Source organism: Staurois parvus, unplaced genomic scaffold, assembly GCF_062004578.1.
Source record: "Staurois parvus isolate SC_StPar_1 unplaced genomic scaffold, SC_StPar_1.0 ptg003456l, whole genome shotgun sequence".
NCBI lineage: Eukaryota > Metazoa > Chordata > Amphibia > Anura > Ranidae > Staurois > Staurois parvus.
Genome location: NW_028321252.1, coordinates 12,501 through 37,536, shown reverse-complemented (window position 1 = coordinate 37,536; position 25,036 = coordinate 12,501). Strand labels below are relative to the sequence as shown.

At 46.8% G+C, this 25,036-nt stretch overlaps 1 protein-coding gene across 2 annotated transcripts in view; it reads right to left on the bottom strand.

Annotated features, from left to right (window-relative positions):
- The window catches only part of LOC149428161 (voltage-gated potassium channel subunit beta-2), a 57,087-nt gene that overhangs the window by 21,121 nt on the left and 10,930 nt on the right, over positions 1-25,036 (bottom strand). Inside the window, exons 5-6 of one of the 2 annotated variants that reach the window (XM_089667646.1) lie at positions 20,572-20,658; positions 8,450-8,494 (exon numbers count right to left, since the gene is read on the bottom strand). In XM_089667646.1, coding sequence (XP_089523772.1) covers positions 8,450-8,494; positions 20,572-20,658 — 132 coding nt within the window. The remainder of the gene's footprint in view (positions 1-8,449; positions 8,495-20,571; positions 20,659-25,036) is intronic. The other variant, XM_089667647.1, reaches the window with a different exon arrangement.

Sequence of the window (25,036 nt, the reverse complement as noted above, 5' to 3'; positions counted from 1 at the left end):
GCAATCCACTGATGGGTGTATGGGAATCCAATGAAGGGGGTGTGAGAAACAGATGATGGGGGTATGGGAATCCAACAAAGGGGCTGTGAGAAACAAATGATGAGGGTATGGGAATCAAATGATGGCGGTATGGGAATCCAATGATGGCAGTATGAGAAACAGATGATGGGGGTATGGAAATCCAATGAAGGGGGTGTGAGAAACGGATGATGGGGGTATGGGAATCCAACGAAGTAGGTATGGGAATCCAATGATGGGGGTATGAGAAACAGATGGGGGTATGGGAATCCAATGAAGGGTGTGTGAGAAACGGATGATGGGGGTATGGGAATCAAATAAAGGGGATATAGGAATCCAATGAGAGGGGTATGGAAATCCAATGAGAGGGGTATGGGAATCCAATGATGGGGTTACTGCAATCCGCTGATGGAGGTATGGGAATCCAATGAAAAGGGTATGGGAATCCAGTGAGGAGGTTGTGGGAAGCCAATGAAGGTGGTATAGGAATCAAATAATGGGGGTATGGGAATCCAACGAAGGGGCTGTGAGAAACAAATGATGGGGGTATGGAAATCCAACGAAGGGGGTGTGAGAAACGGATGATGGGGGTATGGGAATCCAACGAAGTAGGTATGGGAATCCAATGATGGGGGTATGAGAAACAGATGGGGGTATGGGAATCCAATGAAGGGTGTGTGAGAAACGGATGATGGGGGTATGGGAATCAAATAAAGGGGATATGGGAATCCAACAAAAGAGGGATGAGAATCAAATGAAGGGGGCATGGAAATCAAATGAAGGGAGTATGGGAATCAAATAAAGGGGATATAGGAATCCAATGAGAGGGGTATGGGAATCCAATGACGGGGGTACTGCAATCCACTGATGGAGGTATGGGAATCCAGTGATAGGGGTATGAGAATCCAGTGAGGAGGTTATGGGAAGCCAATGAAGGTGTGTAGGAATCAAACAATGGGTGTATGGGAATCCAATGAAGGGGGTGTGAGAAACAGATGATGGGGGTATGGGAATCCAACAAAGGGGCTGTGAGAAACAAATGATGAGGGTATGGGAATCAAATGATGGCGGTATGGGAATCCAATGATGGCAGTATGAGAAACAGATGATGGGGGTATGGAAATCCAATGAAGGGGGTGTGAGAAACGGATGATGGGGGTATGGGAATCCAACGAAGTAGGTATGGGAATCCAATGATGGGGGTATGAGAAACAGATGGGGGTATGGGAATCCAATGAAGGGTGTGTGAGAAACGGATGATGGGGGTATGGGAATCAAATAAAGGGGATATAGGAATCCAATGAGAGGGGTATGGAAATCCAATGAGAGGGGTATGGGAATCCAATGATGGGGTTACTGCAATCCGCTGATGGAGGTATGGGAATCCAATGAAAAGGGTATGGGAATCCAGTGAGGAGGTTGTGGGAAGCCAATGAAGGTGGTATAGGAATCAAATAATGGGGGTATGGGAATCCAACGAAGGGGCTGTGAGAAACAAATGATGGGGGTATGGAAATCCAACGAAGGGGGTGTGAGAAACGGATGATGGGGGTATGGGAATCCAATGAAGGGGGTGTGAGAAACGGATGATTGGGGTACGGGAATCCAACAAAGGGGGTGTGGGAATCAAATGATGGGGGTATGGGAATCCAATGATGGGAGTATGAGAAAATAATGATGGGGGATATGGGAATCCAATGAAGGAGGTATGAGAAACAAATGATGGGGGTATGGGAATCCAATGATGAGGGTATGGGAATCCAGTGAAGGAGTTATAGGAATGCAATGAAGGTGGTATGAGACTCAAGTGATGGGGGCATGGAAATTCAATGAAGTGGGTATAGAAATCCAATGAAGGGGGTATGGAAATCCAATGATGGGGGTATGGGAATCCAATGAAGGGGGTATGGGAATCCAATGAAGGGGGTATGGGAATCCAATGAAGGGGGTATGGGAATCCAATGAAGGGGGTATGGGAATCCAATGAAGGGGGTATGGGAATCCAATGAAGGGGGTATGGGAATCCAATGAAGGGGGTATGGGAATCCAATGAAGGGGGTATGGGAATCCAATGAAGGGGGTATGGGAATCCAATGAAGGGGGTATGGGAATCCAATGGAGGGGGTATGGAAATCCAATGAAGGGGGTATGGAAATCCAATGAAGGGGGTATGGAAATCCAATGAAGGGGGTATGAGAAACAAATGATGGGGGGATGGGAATCCAATGAAGGGATATGGGAATCTTACAATGGGGGGTACTGCAATCAAATGAAGGGGATACGGGGGTGGATCTCTGAATAATATAAAACAAATATGTAAATTGATTTTCTGCAATATTGAACCTGAAATCAAAATGGAGAAATGAACTCGCTGTCTGTCAGATGCCATGCAAGGAACATAGTCAGTAACTGGACATTAATCCAAAATTTGGAAAAATCTCCCTAGTTGTATCTAGCTTGTGTATTTGTGATATTGCATTTTTATATAAACGAATATGATAAAATCCCTACGATATTCTTGCAGCGGGTCTGTTCTCAGCTTCCATATGGAATGCATTGCTAAAACCAAGTTATGGAAATTGACTTTTGAAGTCTTATTGGTATCTAATAGTTGTGGTACTCTACAGTCTGGCAAAGACAGTATAGGGGCATATTGGGCCATTCAAGGGGAAGTCTGAAGTTGTCATAAAAGGTGAAGAACCCCTGTACTGGAATGTGACTAAATAATGAGATTAAACAACAAAAAAATGTTCTGTTCAATAAAATATACCCAATATTTGTGAAGTTGGGTGCAAGGGTACAAAGGTTAAAAGTTAAAGGTTAAGATCACCTTTACATAAATAAATGAATAAATAAAAAATAAAAACATTGTTTTTTTTTGCAGATTTATTTTATTTAACTTTTTTGGATTATTTATTTATTTGTTTATTTATTTTTCTAAGGAGCCTATAGAACATGTTACATGTTCCAAAGATGAAGACATCCTGTAAAAGACCACTCAACCTAAAGCACGGGTAGTTTTGTAAAGAAAAAAAAAGTATATTTTTTATAAAAAACAGGTGTCCGAATATCCCTACTTTGACAAAGCTTATAATATTTAAATTTTGGCTTTTTTTAAAAACAAAATAATAATTTGACCACAGTCCATTATCACACCTTATTAGCCTCTCCCTATGGGCAGGATAGAATGTTCTCCAACTAAATTACTGGCCAGAGCTTTTAACAAATTCACTTTTCCCCAAAGTTATCTTAAAAATCCAGTTCAATTGAATTTCAATATATTACACGACTATACGAGGAGCATGGCCACCCTAATAAGACCTCGTTACTTCACCTTGTCAATGCTTGACCACCCCTGGCCACTCTGCTAGGGTGCCATTTTCAGAGCCTATATTTTAGCAGGCCACAAACTTACAATCCTCATTATCTAGAAGGAGTTTATTCTCTCACCCTCAAGTAGTCAACATGACAAACTGTAGGCATAGACTTGTACATATGAAGTGGGAAGGCGGGATTGCATATATTGAGCAACAACAGGCAGACCTCTAGTTCAGAGGCCCTTTGAAAATCCTTATTGCTGGGCCCCATCCTACTCCACCATTTTCGAGGGTCCGGCATGTGTGCAGATGTGCCGAGGGCTGTACTTGGCCTTTGGTTCTGCACATCGGCACATGCACCAAGTTCTGCATGCATGTGCGGAGAAAGCAGAGGTCTGAGACTTCCATAATTGTGCCATCTTTATGAACATGTGCAGAAGGTCCCTGCTGGCTGTGAAGATCCTTCAGCACATGAGCAAGGCCGTTCTAACCTAGCCGAGAAAGGAGGAGTTGCTGCTTCTCAGAACAAAAAAAAAATCAGCTAAAAAATACTCAATTGTTAGGGTATGAGGGGGCTGGAATCAGGTACAGACAGATTTTTTTTGGGGGGTTGAGGTCTGTTTTAAGATCTGAGTGAATGAGTTTAGCATCACAGCATGCCTTCCTAAAGTCCATTAGTAATTCATCAAAACACGGAATATTATTTTGTAGCTGGAAATATTCATTACCTGTTAATAACACTTGTACTTATTAAGAATTAGTATACAAAAATAAATGATATGGCCAAAAGTTTGAAGACACCTGACCATCACACGTTTCGAGTTTGTTGGGTGTTTCTTTCCAAAACCATAGGCATTAATATGGAGTTAGCCCACCTCCTATAACAGCCTTTTGCCCCTCTGGGGATGTCTTTCCACAAGATTTGTGGAGGGTACCGAGGAACTTTGAGCCCATTCAGCCAAAGAAGGTCAGGCTCTGATGAGAAGACCTGGGTTACTGTTAGAGTGCCAATTCACCCCAATGGTGTTCAATAGGGTTGAGATCAGGACTCTGTGCAGGACACTCTAGTTCCTCCAAAATCTGGGGCACAGTCATGGTGGAACGGAAAATAAAGTTTCCAAGACTTGCCTGGAGGCTGGGGAAGGCTAGAATCCTGGTCATCCATAGAACATTTGTGAGGTCGGGTACTGATATTGAGTGATATGAGAAGACCTGGCTCCCAATCGGCATTCCAATTTATCCCAAAGGTGTTCAGTAGGGTTGGGGTCAGGGCTCTGTGCAGGACACCCAAGTTCCTCCACAGCAAACTGGTAAAACCATGTCTTTATGGAGCTGGCACAGGGGCACAGTGCTGGTGGAACAGAAAAAGGGTCTTCAACCACAAGGTTGCAAGAATACAATTGTCTGGGGTAGACCACCTTAATCCTCAATTACCCGCAAAAGGCCATAGTCTTGGAACTTCCCTTTAGATAAAATAGCTGTCATGAATACCAAGCCAATGACATTGATAGAAAATTTGACCTGTTTAAACTTGAGGACTGAGATTGGGAACTCAAGTTCCTCCACACCAAACAGGCCAAACCATGTCTTTATGAAGCTGGCTTTGTACACAGGGCACAGTCATTATGGTACAGAAAAGGGTCTTCACCAAACTGTTAAAACAAGTTTGGAAGAGCACTATTGTCTAAAACTGGGATAGACAACCTTAGTCCTCAAGTACCCCATAAAAGCCATGTTTTGGGTATTTCCCTTAGAGAAAATAGCTGTCATAAATACCAAACAATTGACATTGATTGAAAATATGACCTGTTGGGGGTACATGAGGACTGAGGTTGGGAGCACGAGTACCTCCACACCAAACTAGTCAAACCATGTCTTCATGAAGCCAGATTTGTACACAGGGGACAGTCATGATGGGACAGAAAAGGGTCTCCACCAAATTGTTACCACAAGGTTGGAAGAACAAAATTGTTTAAAACTGCAGCAGACAACCTTAGTCCTCAAGTACCCCCAACAGGCCATGTTTGTGAATGTCTGTTACCACAAGGGAAGAGCAAAACAGTCTAAAACTGCAGTAGACAACCTCAAGTACCCCCAATAGGGCATGATTGTGAGTTTCCCTTTAGATAAAATAACTGTCATGAACCCCAACCCATTGACACTGAAAATATGACCTGTTGGGGGTACTTGAGCACCGAGGTTGAGAGCTCGAGTTCCTCCATAGCAAACTGGCCAAACCACGTCTTCATGGAGTATGCTTTGCACACCCATTGACACGGATTGAAAATATGACCTGTTGGGGGTACTTGAGCACTGAGGTTGAGAACTCGAGTTCCTCCACACCAAGCTGGTCAAACCACATCTTCATGAAGCCAGATTTGTACACAGGGGCACAGTCATTATGGGAGAGAAAAGGGTCCCCACCAAACTGTAACCACAAAGTTGGAAGAACAAAATTGTTTAAAACTGGGATGGACAACCTTAGTCCTCAAATACCCCCAACAGGCCATGTTTTGTGAATTTCTCTTTAGATAAAATAACTGTCATGAACCCCAACCCATTGACACTGAAAATATGACCTGCTGAGGGTACTTGAGCACTGAGGTTGAGAGCTTGAGTTCCTCCATAGCAAACTGGCCAAACCATATCTTCATGGAGTATGGATTGCGCACCCATTGACACGGATTGAAAATATGACCTGTTGGGGGTACTTGAGCACTGAGGTTGAGAGTTCGAGTTCCTCCATAGCAAACTGGCCAAACCACGTCTTCATGGAGTATGCTTTGCACACCCATTGACACGGATTGAAAATATGACCTGTTGGGGGCATTTGAGCACTGAGGTTGAGAACTCGAGTTCCTCCACACCAAACTGGTCAAACCATATCTTCATGAAGCCAGATTTGTATATAGGGGCACAGTTATTATGGGAGAGAAAAGGGTCCCCACCAAACTGTAACCACAAGGTTGGAAGAGCAAAATTGTTTAAAACTGGGATGGACAACCTTAGTCCTCAAATACCCCCAACAGGCCACGTTTTGTGAATTTCCCTTTAAATAAAATAACTGTTATGAACCCCAACCCATTGACACTGAAAATATGACCTGTTGGGGGTATTTGAGCACTGAGGTTGAGAACTCGATTTCCTCCACACCAAACTGGCCAAACCACGTCTTCATGGAGTATGCTTTGCACACCCATTGACACGGATTGAAAATATGACCTGTTGGGGGTATTTGAGCACTGAGGTTGACAACTCGAGTTCCTCCACACCAAACTGGTCAAACCACATCTTCATGGAGCATGCTTTGCTCATACAAGCACAGCCATGATGGGACAAAATGGGCCTTCCTCAGTCTGCTAACACAAATATCTACAATGTCTTTGTATGGTGCAGCATCAAGAGTACCCTTCAGTGGAAACACCTGAACTCAACTTGGTTGGGTGTCTACAAAAGCCTTCCACATAAATCAACCAATGTATTAGGTTTGGTGACCCTTCCAAAAAAATATATCTAAATTTGTCACAAATTCCAACTAAATAAGAAAATGTTTAAGTGTTATGCCTTAGTAAGTAAAAAAGAAAAAAAAATTGAAAAATTCTATCATACAAAAAGGAACAAAATATTGTGAATATTATTTTAAGGTATGTGGCACCATGGTGACAGTCCGGAACACTCAGGTTGGCCATCTAGGGTAATATTTTATTGATCAGATTGATGTGATGTCACAAAAGGCGTCATGGAGGTGGATGGTCAAACGGTTTCCAGGAAAGTAACATCCCCATTATACAGTGCTTGCAAGGCATACTGCAAAATGCAAAACCGCGGCTTCTGAAGTGTTTCTAAAAGGACTGGCAAAGCAAAAGCTTTTTTTTTAATTTTTTAATTTTTTTAATTTTTTTTTTTTTAGTATAGCCATACAAATAAACTAAAAACAAATGAACAAAACAAAATAAAAACATGCATTTCCTTAAGCTTTAGTCCACTCTTTACATGTATTTAAAATATGGAAGGAAAAAAAAAAATTTCAAAAACACACAAAAAAGTGTGTGGAATTGAAAAGGATAAATATAAAATTTGCAAAAAAAAAAAAACATTTGCGCACTACACCTAGGTACACGTGTCTTTACTACAGTAAAGATTTGGAAAATATTTTTAGAAACACTTTTCCCGTCACCCGTACTGCAACTTTCTGTATTCATGCACAACTCCCCCTTTGACAGGCCCATGCTAAGAGAAGCAAAAAACATCCCCTCCCGTCCAAAGCGGGAAATCCTTCCATGCATTGTCAGACAAGAACTCTGCCAACAAGCCTCTTCGTAGACCAGAGGGATTCTAAACGGTGCACTGCTGCAAACCAAAGCAATACACTTGGGTAAGAAAAAAGACTCACACAAGCAAAACAAAGAGATGCTGCAAGTGGGCAAAAGTCCAACATTAGAACCGTAAAGGAGTTCAAGGAGATATAACATTTAAAATCAAGCTCTAAAATATATTTTTATTTATTTTTTTTATTTTTATTATTTTTTTTTATTTTTTTTTTTTTTATTTTATTTTTTTTTTTTGCCCAGCTGTAGCAAGGATCTACTCTTCAAGAAAATAAATAATAAATAAATAAATGCAAATTCGTATTTCTTGAAGGTCAGTTAGCATCATTGAGTATTCTCTTCACATTACTCAAGTGCTGACAACGGTAATGTGCTCTAAAGAAGTTAAAGTTCACTCAAAATTAACACCAATGATGCAGAAATATCAAAGCAATAAAAATACAAAAAAAAAAAACTCCAAACCTGTTTGTACCATGCAAGAAAAAAAAAATATATCCCAGTTAAAAGGAATAATGATATGATACACAAATAAGGGCAAAAAGAGGGTATGGGGGGGGGGGGTAATAATAAGGGGAATGTAAAATAAAATAGGATTGTACTTGCAAGATGTTCTTAAAGGGGATTATTTTTTAATGCATTTTATGGATTTTTTTTTTTTTTTTTACCACTGGGGGAAGGGGGGGAGGTAGGAAGGTAACACTTATATGGTAAAGATAAAACATTATCTGTGCCATAAAATGCCTTTTGGACACGGAATTCAATATGGAGACTTTGGGTACTGTGTACCTTCTATGATGAACGTTCTCGACTTGGAGGAACTAAATGGGTCTCCTGGTGATAAAAGAAAGATTTAGAAAGACCAAAAGTTTACAGCTGTAAGTTCATCAAATCTCTTTGACAAAAGGGCACAGGGTTTTAAAAACCATTAAAGGCACAAAAAAAATCTAAATACTTTTTTTCATGAAATCAGAGCGATCATTTGAATCAGAAATGTTTAAATTTGTCAGTCATACCCCTTAAATGCCCTTATTTTTTAATTTAGTGGTGTTTTTAGAAACAATGATGGGAATACTGTAAGATCAGAGTTTTATTTTTTGTTGTTTTTTGTTTTTTTTTTTACAGAAATTTTTGAAAATGTTGCAGTTGTGTACAGAAGTGATAGCAGATGTAGTCAACTTTTTTGAAAGTCATCAATTCTTCAAATTTTTTTTTTTAATAAGAGAACTCCAAGCAAATGTTTAAAGAGAAAAAGATAAGTACAAAAACAAGAATTTATTTTTCAAAGCTTACTAGCTTTTAAAATCTGTTTTGGGTCATTTTATTTATTTTTATGCAGTGTTTTGTAATACAAAGTGCATCCACTTTCCGCTAGAAACCCCAGAACTAGCTTCCTGACTGGAAATACAGTGTGAATAATAGAAGGTTAAAAAAAGTCAATTTTTTTGTCAAAGTTTTCAACATTTTTAAATCAGATTTACATACTTAAAAAAAAAAAAAAAAAAAAGAAACCCCAGCACTAGCTTCCAGTGTGCATAATAGAAGGGTAAAAAAGTAAATAATTTTTTGTCAAAGTTTTCAACATTTATAAATTAGATTTACATACTTTTCTTTTTTTTTTAAATAAAATATTTAGCACAAACAAATATTACAGAGTATATTCATAATAGTCAGTTTGCAACCTGTGCTGGGCTTTCCAGCTAGAAACCCCAGCACTAGCTTCCTGATTGGAAGTACAGTGTGCATAACAGAAGGTTACAAAAAAAGTCAATTTTTTTGTCAAAGTTTTCAACATTTTTAAATCAGATTTACATACTTTTATTTTTTTTTTTAAAAAGGAAACCCCGGCACTAGCTTCCAGTGTGCATAATAGAAGGTTAAAAAAGTTAATTTTTTATGTCAAAGTTTTTGACATTTTTAAATCAGATTTACATCATTTTATTTCTTTTAAATAAATTATTTAGCACAAATAATACAGAGTATATCCATAATACTCAGTTTGCAAACTGCGCTGGGCTTTCCATCAAGAAACCCCAGCACTAGCTTCCTGATTGGAAGTACAGTGTGCCTAACAGTAGGTTAAAAAAAGTCAATTTTTTTTTTTAAGAGTTTTAAACATTTTTAAATCAGATTTACATACTTTTCTATTTTTTTTTAAAATAAAATATTTAGCACAAACAAAAAATACAGAGTATATCCATAATAGTCCGTTTGCAAACTGTGCTGGGCTTTCAGTCAAGAAACCCCAGCACTAGCTTCCTCATTGGAAGTACAGTGTGCATAATAGAAGGTTAAAAAAAAGTCAATTTTTTGTCAAAGTTTTCAACATTTTTAAATTAGATTTACATCATTTTCTTTTTTTTTTTTAATAAAATATTTAGCACAAATAAATCAGAGTATATCCATAATAGTCAGTTTGCAAACTGTGCTGGGCTTTCCGTCTAGAAACCCCAGCACTAGCTTCCTCATTGGAAGTACAGTGTGCATAATAGAAAGTCAAAGTTTTCAACATTTTTAAATCAGATTTGCATAATTTAGTTTTTTTTTAATAAAATATTCAGCCCAAACAAATAATACAGAGTATATCTATAATAGTCAGTTTGCAAACTGTGCTGGGCTTTCTGCTAGAAACCCCAGCACTAGCTTCCTGATCCAGCCACACAGGTCTATCACACTATAAAATCCTGCTGCAGTTAAGAAAAAAAAAGGAAAAAAAAAAACTAAAGTTTTAATTAATTTAATTAACACTTTAATTGTTTTTGTTTTTTTTTGCTTTGTGTGTCCCCAATGGAGTTCTTCTTTTGAAAAAAGATGAATTCCAAGCAAATGTTCAAAGAGAAAATAGAAGTAAAAAGCAATTTAAATACTTTTTTTTTTTTTCAAAGTTTGTTAGATTTTTCAATCTGTTTTATATAACTTTATTTATATACAACATTTTGCAAACTGTGCTGGGCTTTCAGCTAGAAACCCCAGCACTAGCTTCCTGATGTGCAAAGCTGATCCAGTCACACAGGTCCATCACGCTATAAAATCCAGTTGCAGTGAGTGAGAGATCGCAAATAGGTGGCCATCTACTGGCTGCAAGTGGTAAATAGGAAAAATAGATGTAAGATTTCCTATTGATCTAATTAAAAAAAATAAAATAATTTGTCACCAACAGAGCGCAGGCACATGGGAATCAACCACTGAACACATTATAAAAAAAAAACAAAACAAAAAAGAAACTTCATATTAACAGGCCCGTTACCACTGCCTAAAAAATATTTTTTTAAATGAGAGTTCCTCTTTAAACAGGAGCTTGAATTGCTTGTATAGATAAATGACTGTGATGCTATAAGTATATCCTATGGTCGTGTCGGATCAAGACTGAATTTTAAGGTAGCTGCATTTAAGTTTTCAAGAAGTAAAGAAGTTGTTAAAAAAGTAAAAATATTCACTATAAGGAAAAAAAAAAAAAAAATCATGTCTCACATTTTTTTTAATTTGTATCTAAAATCTTAAATCTGTAGCGAACAACTAGAAAAAGTAAACTTTATTTAAAATATATAATTTAAAATAATTTATTAATTCAGAAAAAAAAAATAATAAATATATATATATATATATATATATCTGTATTACATAAGTTAAAAATTGTTAATTTCAATAACAATTATAAAAAAAAACAATGTAATAAAATCAAAAAGATGGGAAAAAATAGAAAGCTATTTGAACCATTATATATATTTATATAATTTAAAATAATTTATTAATTCAGAAAAAAAAAAAAATATATATATATATATATATATCTGTATTACATAAGTTAAAAATTGTTAATTTCAATAAAAATTATAAAAAAAAACAATGTAATAAAATCAAAAAGATGGGAAAAAATAGAAAGCTATTTGAACCATTACTGCAGAGTCAGTAATCATCATATTAATTGTGATACAAATGCACTGAAATTAGATTTACTGCACATTTTGTTTGTACAACAGAACATATACGCTAACCTTGGCAAAGAAGAATATTCAAATTTAAAATACAAAAAAAAAACCAAAAAAAAAACAAACACATTATTATTACTCTTGCTGTCCCTAAATGATTGCATTTCATATTTTTTCAATCAAGAAAAACCCAATTTTATAAAAAAAAAATAGCGCTCAATTCACTAAGCTCCAAACATGTGCTACTGATCGTAGTTCACGTTATTTTTCAGCCGCGGGACCGAACAAAACCACAAATAATTCCGGATTAGTAAATTGAGTCTAAAGTCGATCATTTCCAACACTTATTGCAGTTCATTTTTTTAGGAAAAACAAAAATTTTAAAGTGGAACTCCGGGCTGAGGACTAAACCAGGCGCCACGATTCACAACTAGCACTGCAGAGAAAATAAATCCGCATTTCTCATGGCGCTCCTTCGAGGACTGAACTGCGCTACTTTATCAGCAGGCGACATATAAATGTAAATACAGCATGGGTATAGGTGGCGGTACTGGGACAGGTTCAGCCAGCGCCCCCTAGGCAAGGATGCAGAACTGCACCCCCCCTCCGGATGCATGTCGTAGAATGGCCACCTTTCTCTGGTGTCTGGTTCGCATGGAGTGTGCACTGCTGATGCACGGTCCATCGCCTGCTGGCCTGAAATGTAGTTGCGGGTGCATGGAGTGTTTTTGTGTCATCTGTGGGGGAATAGGGTAGTATATTGGAGTTTAGGGTGTCAGACCAGACAGGAAGATGCAGCCCACTGGTTGCTACCCAATGATCTGGAGCTTGCATGTGGTGAAGGGGTACCCTCCCCTACCGCTGCGCCCTGGGCAGCTGCCCCTCCTGCCCACCCCTTGCCCCTGTCCAAATAGGCAGACCACCCCTTGTCCCAGCCCCAATAGGCAGCCACTCCCTCATGCCCACCCCTAATTGGCAGCCCACCTCCTGCCCACCCCCTGTCCGGGCCCTGACGGGCAGAACCCCCTCCTGTCCATCCTTTGTCCCAGTCCTAACGGGTAGCCCCCCTCCTGCCCCCCCTTGTCCCAGCCCTAATAGGCAACCCCCCTCGTGCCCACCCCTTGTCCCGGCCCTAACAGGCAGCCCACCCTTTGCCCCAGTCCTAACAGGCAGCCTCCCCTCCTGCCCACCCCTTTTCCTGGCCCTAACAGGCAGCCCCCCCCTCCTGCCCACCCATTCTCCCAGTCCTAATGGTCAGCCTCACCTCCCCTGCCGACTCCTTGTCCCGGCCCTAATAGGCAGCCCCCTCCTGCCCACCCCTTGTCCCGGCCTTTATAGGCAGCCCCCCTCCTGCCCACCCCTTGTCCCGGCGCTAATAAGCAGCCCCCCTCCTGCTCACCCCTTGTCCCGGCCCTAATAGGCAGCCCCCTCCTGCCCACCCCTTGTCCCGGCCCTAACGGGCAGCCTCCCCTCCTGCCCACCCCTTGTCCCTGCCCTAACGGGCAGCCTCCCCTCCTAACCACCCCTTGTCCCTGCCCTAACGGGCAGCCTCCCCTCCTAACCACCCCTTGTCCCTGCCCTAACGGGCAGCCTCCCCTCCTGCCCACCCCTTGTCCGGGCCCTGACGGGCAGAACCCCCTCCTGTCCATCCTTTGTCCCAGTCCTAACGGGTAGCCCCCCTCCTGCCCCCCCTTGTCCCAGCCCTAATAGGCAACCCCCCTCGTGCCCACCCCTTGTCCCGGCCCTAACAGGCAGCCCACCCTTTGCCCCAGTCCTAACAGGCAGCCTCCCCTCCTGCCCACCCCTTTTCCTGGCCCTAACAGGCAGCCCCCCCCTCCTGCCCACCCATTCTCCCAGTCCTAATGGTCAGCCTCACCTCCCCTGCCGACTCCTTGTCCCGGCCCTAATAGGCAGCCCCCTCCTGCCCACCCCTTGTCCCGGCCTTTATAGGCAGCCCCCCTCCTGCCCACCCCTTGTCCCGGCGCTAATAAGCAGCCCCCCTCCTGCTCACCCCTTGTCCCGGCCCTAATAGGCAGCCCCCTCCTGCCCACCCCTTGTCCCGGCCCTAATGGGCAGCCTCCCCTCCTGCCCACCCCTTGTCCCTGCCCTAACGGGCAGCCTCCCCTCCTGCCCACCCCTTGTCCCTGCCCTAACGGGCAGCCTCCCCTCCTAACCACCCCTTGTCCCTGCCCTAACGGGCAGCCTCCCCTCCTGGCCACCCCTTGTCCCGGCCCTAACAGGCAGCCACTCCCTCCTGCCCACCCCTTGTCTCGGCCCTAATATTATTATTTATTTATTTATTTCAGGTACTTATATAGCGCCATCAATTTACACAGCGCTTTACATATATATTGTACATTCACATCAGTCCCTAACCCTCAAGGGGCGTACAATCTAAGGTTCCTATCTCACATTCATACACACACATATACTAATAGGCAGCCACCTCCTGCCCACCCCTTGTCCGGGCCCTAATAGGCAGCCACCTCCTGCCCACCCCTTGTCCGGGCCCTGACGGGCAGAACCCCCTCCTGTCCATCCTTTGTCCCGGTCCTAACGGGTAGCCCCCCTCCTGCCCACCCCTTGTCCCGGCCCTAATAGGCAACCCCCCTCGTGCCCACCCCTTGTCCCGGCCCTAACAGGCAGCCCACCCTTTGCCCCAGTCCTAAAAGGCAGCCTCCCCTCCTGTCCACCCCTTTTCCTGGCCCTAACAGGCAGCCCCCCCCCCCCTCCTGCCCACCCTTTGTCCCGGTCCTAATAGTCATCCTCACCTCCCCTGCCGACTCCTTGTCCCGGCCCTAATAGGCAGCCCCCTCCTGCCCACCCCTTGTCCCGGCCCTTATAGGCAGCCCCCCTCCTGCCCACCCCTTGTCCCGGTGCTAATAAGCAGCCCCCCCTCCTGCTCACCCCTTGTCCCGGCCCTAATAGGCAGCCCCCTCCTGCCCACCCCTTGTCCCGGCCCTAATAGGCAGCCCCCCTCCTGCCCACCCGTTGTCCCAGCCCTAATGGGCAGCCTCCCCTCCTGGTCACCCCTTGTCCCGGCCCTAATAGGCAGCCCCCTCCTGCCCACCCCTTGTCCCGGCCTTTATAGGCAGCCCCCCTCCTGCCCACCCCTTGTCCCGGCGCTAATAAGCAGCCCCCCTCCTGCTCACCCCTTGTCCCGGCCCTAATAGGCAGCCCCCTCCTGCCCACCCCTTGTCCCGGCCCTAATGGGCAGCCTCCCCTCCTGCCCACCCCTTGTCCCTGCCCTAACGGGCAGCCTCCCCTCCTGGCCACCCCTTGTCCCGGCCCTAACAGGCAGCCACTCCCTCCTGCCCACCCCTTGTCCCGGCCCTAATAGGCAGCCACCTCCTGCCCACCCCTTGTCCGGGCCCTAATAGGCAGCCACCTCCTGCCCACCCCTTGTCCGGGCCCTGACGGGCAGAACCCCCTCCTGTCCATCCTTTGTCCCGGTCCTAACGGGTAGCCCCCCTCCTGCCCACCCCTTGTCCCGGCCCTAATAGGCAACCCCCCTCGTGCCCACCCCTTGTCCCGGCCCTAACAGGCAGCCCACCCTTTGCCCCAGTCCTAAAAGGCAGCCTCCCCTCCTGTCCACCCCTTTTCCTGGCCCTAACAGGCAGCCCCCCCCCCCCTCCTGCCCACCCTTTGTCCCAGTCCTAATAGTCATCCTCACCTCCCCTGCCGACTCCTTGTCCCGGCCCTAATAGGCAGCCCCCTCCTGCCCACCCCTTGTCCCGGCCCTAATAGGCAGCCCCCCTCCTGCCCACCCGTTGTCCCAGCCCTAATGGGCAGCCTCCCCTCCTGGTCACCCCTTGTCCCGGCCCTAACAGGCAGCCACTCCCTCCTGCCATCCCCTTGTCCTGGCCCTAATAGGCAGCCCCCCCCTGCCCTCCCCTTGTCCCGGCCCTAATAGGCAGCCTCCTCCTGCCCACCCCTTGTCCCGGCCCTAATAGGCAGCCCCCAGATGGCTACAAGGTGGCTGCAACAGTATGATGTGCTACACATTACCGAGGGAGGGGCAGATCCAAGAGCCCAGCCCAGGGAGGCCAGCTCCTCACCACTATGTATATGTTGAGATTGATTGGATCTTTGGGGGTTGGGCGGAGAAGAGACATTTCATCTCCCATGTTGAAGTCAGCCATTGGATAACAATTCATTAAAAAAAAAATCTGAAATAAATGCACAAGAATTGGACCTTCCTGGAGAAAACGTTACTGTTGGCTCCCTTCAGTGATGGCCACAAATCTAAAGACAAAGCTGATTGGGCGTGGAATTCTGTTTTTATTGAGGGGGGGGGGGGCTGCAGCTGAGATTCATTCTATGATTCTTACTGAAAACGTACAATAAATTCTGAATTTCCTGAATCTCGGACTTTACCATAGAGAAGATTGGCCTTCCCATCATCAGGGACCATGTAAGGGAGAGGCCAGGGTTCCTGGACATGTGACCGGCACTGAAGCGAGCTGCAGCATTTTCCCCCAGAAAAGGAAAACTTTCCAGCATTTTAATGACCCTTTATTTATCCGCCCCCCATCAAGACTAATGGGATGTATATGAATCGTGCCGGGAGTTCCACTTTAGGTATGTGCTGTGCAGGGAGAAGTTCACCTTTGGGAACACGCTACATATTCCACCCGCCCTGCCTACAAATCCCAGCAGCCTTTGCGGCTGTGACCGTGTAGTCTTCAATGAACTACTACGGCGCTGGGGAGTGCTGGGACAGTTCATTGAAGTTTCCTGTCAGAATATCTGCTTGTCTGTACACCCCCTACACCCCGTACATCCCCTACACCCCCTACATCCCCATACACCACGTTCATCCCCTACACCCCGTACATCCCCTACACCCCGTACATCCCCTACACCCCGTACATCCCCTACACCCCGTACATCCCCTACACTCCCTACATCCCATACACCCCGCACATCCCCTACATCTTCTACATCTTCTACATTCCCATACATCCCATATACCCCCTACATCCAATACACCTCGTACATCTACATCCCCGTACATCCCATACACCTCATACATCCCGTACAATTCCTACATCTCTACACCCCATACATCCCCATACACCACATTCATCCCCTACACCTCGTACATCCCCTACACCCCGTACATCCCCTACACCTCGTACATCCCCTACACCCCGTACATCCCCTACACCTCGTACATTCCCTACACCCCGTACATCCCCGTACATCCCCTACACCCCGTACATCCCCATACACCTCGAACATCTCCTACATCCCATACACCCCGTACATCCCCTACACCTCGTACATCTCCTACATCTCTACACCCCATACATCCTGCACATCCCTACATCCCTACACCCCACACATACCTACACCCTTAATCCCGCACATCCCATACACCCCACACATCCCCATACACCCAGCATGTCCCATACATCCTGTACACTTCACACATCCCATACATCCCCCTACACCCCCTGTACATCCCATACACCTCCTACACCCCGCACACGCCATACATCCCGTACTCCTCCTACATCCCCATACACCCCAGTATATCCCCGTACACCCCGCACATCCCAGTACATCCCTGTACACCTCCTACATCCCCATACACCCCAGTATATCCCCGTACATCCCGTATACCACGTACAGCAAGCAGATATACTGATGGATCTGCAGGAGACCTGCATGGCATCTGTGATCTACTGATTGATGGTGCAATGCTTTCCAGGCTCCTTTGGACAAAAAATAATAAATGCACACTTTTTTTACCTGCAAAATAATGTCTAAAAGGTGAACTTATCCTTTAACACACAAAAAAAAAAGGACACAAGATTTCCATCTGTCAGTTTTCAAAATGCCCGCATGCAATAAAAGAGAGACATCATTAATGCAGACGAGGAATCCCCCCAAGGGGAGGACGCCGGGGTCCGTTCACTAAGCTGTGCGAGTTCTCATACTCATCATATAGCTCGTCTTATCTACAGAAAGGACACTCAGGTGCTGAATCCATATGTAGTTCCAGCTCCGGCCTTTGCTAAGATCTGAAATGACATGAACCCACTCCGGGTCAGGAAAGCAGCCGGCCTGTGTGCAAAAACTGGGCGTGGCTTTCATTGCGCTGAATACTGGCCGAGGCTTAAAGGGACACAGAGTGCAGGAGTCAGTAGTGAGGGATGCAGGGGTCAGGGGTCAGTAGTGAGGGATGCAGGGGTCAGTAGTGGGGGATGCAGGGGTCAGGAGTCAGTAGTGAGGGATGCAGGGGTCAGGAGTCAGTAGTGAGGGATGCAGGGGTCAGGAGTATGTGATGCTGAGGTCTAAGGCCAGTAGGGAGTCAGAGGTCAGGACACAGTGATGCAGAGTTCACAGGTCAGGACACAGTGATGCAGAGTTCAGGGGTCAAGAGTCAGTGACACAGAGTAGTCAGTGAAGCAGAGGTCAGGACACAGTGATGCAGAGTTCACAGGTCAGGACACAGTGATTCAGAGGTCAGGACACAGTGATGCAGAGTTCAGAGGTCAGAAGTGAGGCAGAGTTCAGGGGACAGGAGTAAGTGAGGCAGAGTTCAGGGGTCAGGACACAGTGAGGTAGAGTTCAGGGGTCAGGAATCAATGATGGAGAGATCAGGGGTCAGCGATGCAGAGTTCAGGGGTCAGTAGTCAGTGATGCAGAGGTCAGGACACAGTGATGCGGAGTTCAGGAGTCAGTAGTGAGGTAGGCAGAGGTCAGTAGTAAGTGATGCAGAGTTCAGGGGTCAAGAGTGAGAGAGTTCAGGGGTCAAGAGTGAGAGAGTTCAGGGGTCAAGAGTGAGAGAGTTCAGGGGTCAAGAGTGAGAGAGTTCAGGGGTCAAGAGTGAGAGAGTTCAGGGGTCAAGAGTGAGAGAGTTCAGGGGTCAAGAGTGAGAGAGTTCAGGGGTCAAGAGTGAGACAGAGTTCAGGGGTCAGGAGTAAGTGATGCAGAGTTCAGAGGTCAGGACACAGTGATGGAGAGTTCAGGGGTCAGAAGTGAGGCAGAGTTCAGGGGTCAGGACACAGTGAGGTAGAGTTCAGGGGTCAGGACACAGTGAGGTAGAGTTCAGGGGTCGAGTCAGTGATGCAGAGGTCAGGACACAGTGATGCGGAGTTCAGGAGTCAGTAGTAAGGTAGGCAGAGGTCATTAGTAAGTGATGCAGAGATCAGGAGTCAAGAGTGATGCAGAATTCAGGGGTCAGGAGTGAGGTAGAGTTCAGGGGTCAAGAGTAAGTGAGGCAGAGTTCAGGGGTCAGGAGTCAATGATGCAGAGATCAGGGGTCAGGAGTGATTCAGAGGTCAGGACACAGTGATGCGGAGTTCAGGAATCAGCAGTAAGGTAGGCAGAGGTCAGTTGTAAGTGATGCAGAGTTCAGGGGTCAGGAGTGAGGCAGAGTTCAGGGGTCAGGAGTGAGGCAGAATTCAGGGGTCAGGACACAGTGAGGCAGAGTTCACGGGTCAGGAGTAAGTAATGCAGAGGTCAGGAGTTAGTGATGCAGAGTTCAGGGGTCATTGGTAAGTGATGCAGGGTTCAGGAGTCAGTGATTCAGGGGTCAGGAGTAAATGATGCAGAGTTCAGAGGTCAAGAATAAGTGATGCAGAGTTCAGAGGTCTGTAATCAGTGATGCAGGGGTCAGGAGTCAGTAATTCAGGGGTCAGTGATGCAGAGTTCAGGGGTCAGTAGTCAGCGATGGAGAGATCAGGGGTCAGGAGTCAGCGATGGAGAGATCAGGGGTCAGGAGTCAGCGATGCAGAGATCAGGGGTCAGGAGTCAGCGATGCAGAGATCAGGGGTCAGGAGTCAGCGATGCAGAGATCAGGGGTCAGGAGTCAGCGATGCAGAGATCAGGGGTCAGGAGTCAATGATGGAGAGATCAGGGGTCAGGAGTCAGCGATGCAGAGATCAGGGGTCAGGAGTCAGCGATGCAGAGATCAGGGGTCAGGAGTCAGCGATGCAGAGATCAGGGGTCAGGAGTCAATGATGGAGAGATCAGGGGTCAGGAGTCAGCGATGCAGAGATCAGGGGTCAGGAGTCAGCGATGCAGAGATCAGGGGTCAGGAGTCAGCGATGCAGAGATCAGGGGTCAGGAGTCAATGATGCAGAGATCAGGGGTCAGGAGTCAATGATGGAGAGATCAGGGGTCAGGAGTCAGCGATGCAGAGATCAGGGGTCAGGAGTCAATGATGGAGAGATCAGGGGTCAGGAGTCAATGATGGAGAGATCAGGGGTCAGGAGTCAATGATGGAGAGATCAGGGGTCAGGAGTCAATGATGGAGAGATAAGGGGTCAGGAGTCAATGATGGAGAGATAAGGGGTCAGGAGTCAATGATGGAGAGAAAAGGGGTCAGGAGTCAATGATGGAGAGATCAGGGGTCAGGAGTCAGCGATGCAGAGATCAGGGGTCAGGAGTCAGCGATGCAGAGATCAGGGGTCAGGAGTCAATGATGGAGAGATCAGGGGTCAGTAGTCAATGATGGAGAGATCAGGGGTCAGGAGTCAGTGATGGAGAGATCAGGGGTCAGGAGTCAATGATGGAGAGATCAGGGATCAGGAGTCAGTGATGCAAAGTGGCAGGTTAGGGTAGTATAGCGGCAGGTTAGGGTTGGCTTGGGGGGGGCACAAATAAAATCTGGGGTGGGGGGGCACAGCCCACCCCAGCACCCCCCTAGATCCAGCCATGGTTTGGACCATTGTGTGTTTTTTGCATTTTCTCACCCTCTGAATTGGCTGCTTTTTCTGCCCTCTTCTCTGGACATCACATTGCTAAACCATAAGAAGTTCCACGTGTGGGTGACCTGTAAGCCGTGGCCAGTCCATCGTTGGAAATGCAATTTCAATGTCTCAAATGAGCAGACAGAGCCAGTTGATGAGCATGCGGCACGTGTTCTGTTTTGGTGAACTGACCCCTATGCGTCTCTTCAGCCTCCTGTGACATGATCCCCATGGTACTCTTGTTCTAGAAGCTTCCAGTAAATGGAGGACGTCTTACCTTCCATGGGCGTGTTGGGATCGGGCCGGTTAGCAAACACAACATCCACATATTCTAGCTGAAGTCTTTCTAGAGAAGCTTTTAAACCTTAATAACGATTAAGCAGATCATTACCGACACGTTACATACAACATCTCCAGACACGTTACAGACGACATCTCCAGACACGTTACACACAACATCTCCAGACACGTTACACACAACATCTCCAGACACGTTACAGACAACATCTCCAGACACGTTACACACAACATCTCCAGACACGTTACAGACAACATCTCCAGACACGTTACAGACAACATCTCCAGACACGTTACAGACAACATCTCCAGACACGTTACAGACAACATCTCCAGACACGTTACAGACGACATCTCCAGACACGTTACACACAACATCTCCAGACACGTTACACACAACATCTCCAGACACGTTACACACAACATCTCCAGACATGTTACACACAACATCTCCAGACACGTTACAGACGACATCTCCAGACACGTTACACACAACATCTCCAGACACGTTACACACAACATCTCCAGACACGTTACACACAACATCTCCAGACATGTTACACACAACATCTCCAGACACGTTACAGACGACATCTCCAGACACGTTACAGACAACATCTCCAGACACCTTACATACGACATCACCAGACACGTTACATACATAATCTCCAGACACGTTACATACAACATCTCCAGACACGTTACATACAACATCTCCAGACACGTTACACACAACATCTCCAGATACGTTACACACAACATCTCCAGACACGTTACACACAACATCTCCAGACATGTTACACACAACATCTCCAGACACGTTACATACAACATCTCCAGACACGTTACATACAACATCCACCCGTACACACTGCTCTGAAAACCTGGATTTGCCATTCCTCAATGGGAAATGTAAAGTGGTTGTAAACCCTTGTGACCGGCCTCAGGTGATACAGAAATGAAGAAAAAAAAAATAAATCCTCCTACATACGTTGTACCAGTTTATCTGTAGCCTTCTCTGAAAGCAGGGGGCTGCAGCCGAAGTTGCAAGAGCTCTGAGAGCTTATTGGAGGAAAGGGACACACCCTCCTTCACACAGTATACAAGTACAGAGCTGAGGCTGTCAATCACAGGCTGTGTGCTTTAGTAGTGGCGTCCCGAGGCAGGTGCGGGGGGTGTGGCCGGCACCGGGTGACACTGACCACACGGGGTGACACCGGACCCGCTCCACGAAAAGGTAAGTTGAAAAGCAAGCTGACGATCCCCGCAGGATGTTTCGGATCTGCGGATTGAGCATAATAGGTCGAAGTCTGATCCATTATGCTCCCTGAACCACAGATCTGATCCATCCTGCGGGGATCGTCAGCTTTCTTCACAACTTACCTTTTCGTGGAGCGGGTCCGGTGTCACCCCGTATAGGTTGCATCCCGACCATCCCCGCAGGATGGATCGGATCTGCGGATTGAGCATAATAGGTCAGAGTCCGATCCATTATGCTCCCCAATCCGCAGATCTGATCCATCCTGCGGGGATTGTCGGGATGCAACCTATACGGGGTGACACCGGACCCGCTCCACGAAAAGGTAAGTTGAAAAGCAAGCCGACAATCCCCGCAGGATGGATCGGATCTGAGGATTGAGCATAATAGGTCGGACTCCGATCCATTATGCTCCCCAATCCGTAGGTCCAATCCATCCTCCGGGGATCGTCGGAGGGGGTGTCACCACACCAGGTGACACCAACCCTAGGGACGCCTCTGTGCTGGAGCTCCCTCTCCTGTCACTTTTTTATCTCTTGGTGTCAGGGAAACTTGTCAGAGGTGACTCATGCTGATAGCAGGGGAAGGAGGCAGCAGACAGATATGGCACTCAGTGCTCTGGACTGAAACAAGGACACACTATAGAGCAGTGATGGCGAACCCGTGGCACGCGTGCCACAACCGGCACGCCGAGCCTTATCTGTGGGCACGCCAGGAGAATACCGTATTTTTCGCTCCATAAGACGCACTTTTTTTCCCCCAAAAAAGGGGGGAAAATGTCAGTGCGTCTTATGGAGCGAATATAGAGCGGCCGGTCTGGTATTTCCACCGCGGCCGTGTCAGAATACCGGGCCGGCCGCTCAGCTCTGCAGTGGGACCGTACCTGTCCCTCTATCCAGCGGCGCGCTGTCTTCCCGGCTGTAGTGTGCGTGACAGCCGGGTCCCAAGTGCGCATGCAGTGAATGCTGCAGTGCTCTTTGTGAATGGTAAGGCGGTACCTGGGACACATGACAGATCCCAGAAGCCGCCGGACCAATCACAAAGCGCAGCGCTTCTCGCGCATGCGCACTGGGCATCCGGCTGTCCGACGAGCGCCCACACTACAGAAGCCGGGAAGACAACGCGCGGCTGGATAAAGGAACAGGTAAGATCAAAGAACAACTCCTCGGAAGTAAGAGCGGGTACCTGTCAAATTCAGGTACCCGCTCCCCCCCCTCCCCAAAGGTCAGCAGTCATCTGTACTGTCCGCAGTCTCTGGTCATCCCTGTGCTGTCCGCAGTCTCTGGTCATCCCTGTGCTGTCCGCAGTCTCTGGTCATCCCTGTGCTGTCCGCAGTCTCTGGTCATCTCCTGTACTATGTCCGCAGTCTCTGGTCATCCCTGTGCTGTCCGCAGTCTCTGGTCATCCCTGTGCTGTCCGCAGTCTCTGGTCATCCCTGTGCTTTCCGCAGTCTCTGGTCATCTCCTGTACTGTGTCCGCAGTCTCTGGTCATCCCTCTGCTGTCCGCAGTCTCTGGTCATCCCTGTGCTGTCCGCAGTCTCTGGTCATCCCTGTGCTGTCCGCAGTCTCTGGTCATCCCTGTGCTGTCCGCAGTCTCTGGTCATCCCTGTGCTGTCCGCAGTCTCTGGTCATCCCTGTGCTGTCCGCAGTCTCTGGTCATCCCTGTGCTGTCCGCAGTCTCTGGTCATCCCTGTGCTGTCCGCAGTCTCTGGTCATCCCTGTGCTGTCCGCAGTCTCTGGTCATCCCTGTGCTGTCCGCAGTCTCTGGTCATCCCTGTGCTGTCCGCAGTCTCTGGTCATCCCTGTACTGTCCGCAGTCTCTGGTCATCTCCTGTACTGTGTCCGCAGTCTCTGGTCATCCCTGTGCTGTCCGCAGTCTCTGGTCATCTCCTGTACTGTGTCCGCAGTCTCTGGTCATCCCTGTACTGTCCGCAGTCTCTGGTCATCCCTGTACTGTCCGCAGTCTCTGGTCATTCCTGTACTGTCTGCAGTCTCTGGTCATCCCTGTACCGTGTCCGCAGTCTCTGGTCATCTCCTGTACTGTGTCCGCAGTCTCTGGTCATCCCTGTGCTGTCCGCAGTCTCTGGTCATCCCTGTACTGTCCGCAGTCTCTGGTCATCCCTGTACTGTGTCCGCAGTCTCTGGTCACCCCTGTACTGTCCGCAGTCTCTGGTCATCCCTGTACTGTCCGCAGTCTCTGGTCATCCCTGTACTGTCCGCAGTCTCTGGTCACTCCTGTACTGTGTCCGCAGTCTCTGGTCATCTCCTGTACTGTGTCCGCAGTCTCTGGTCACCCCTGTACTGTCCGCAGTCTCTGGTCATCTCCTGTACTGTGTCTGCAGTCTCTGGTCATCCCTGTGCTGTCCGCAGTCTCTGGTCATCCCTGTGCTGTCCGCAGTCTCTGGTCATCCCTGTGCTGTCCGCAGTCTCTGGTCATCCCTGTGCTGTCCGCAGTCTCTGGTCATCCCTGTACTGTGTCTGCAGTCTCTGGTCATCCCTGTACTGTCCGCAGTCTCTGGTCATCCCTGTACTGTGTCTGCAGTCTCTGGTCATCCCTGTACTGTGTCCGCAGTCTCTGGTCATCCCTGTACTGTGTCCGCAGTCTCTGGTCATCCCTGTACTGTCCGCAGTCTCTGGTCATCCCTGTACTGTCCGCAGTCTCTGGTCATCCCTGTACTGTCCGCAGTCTCTGGTCATCCCTGTACTGTTAATTAGTTTGCACTACTGTACGAGTTGTTTTTTCTAAACCAAAAGCTCGATATTCAGGTTTCATTGCAGTGTTGGCACTTTGAAAGAAATAAGTTGGTTTTGGGTGGCAGTTTGGGCACTCGGGCTCACAAAGGTTCGCCATCACTGCCCTAGAGGGATGTGCTTTGTTCATATTTCATGTCTGAGGATTACAACTGCTTTACGCCTCATTGGCTGTATGTGTAATAAGGCCAATGTTACATTCTCTGACACCAATGACACATTCGCTCCGTCATATTCTACATCACACAGGAAAGGTAAGAAGAGGGTAAATGGCAGTTATTTTTTGTCTTTACATTTACAAACTTTTTTCTAGGAAATGACCCGGTGGGTGCAGGAAAGTATCTCACAGACATCAGGAAACACAATCTTGTGGTGTTAACGATCACCGACACCAAATCTGACACCGCTGCCGTTTATTGAGTGGTACTCATTTTCG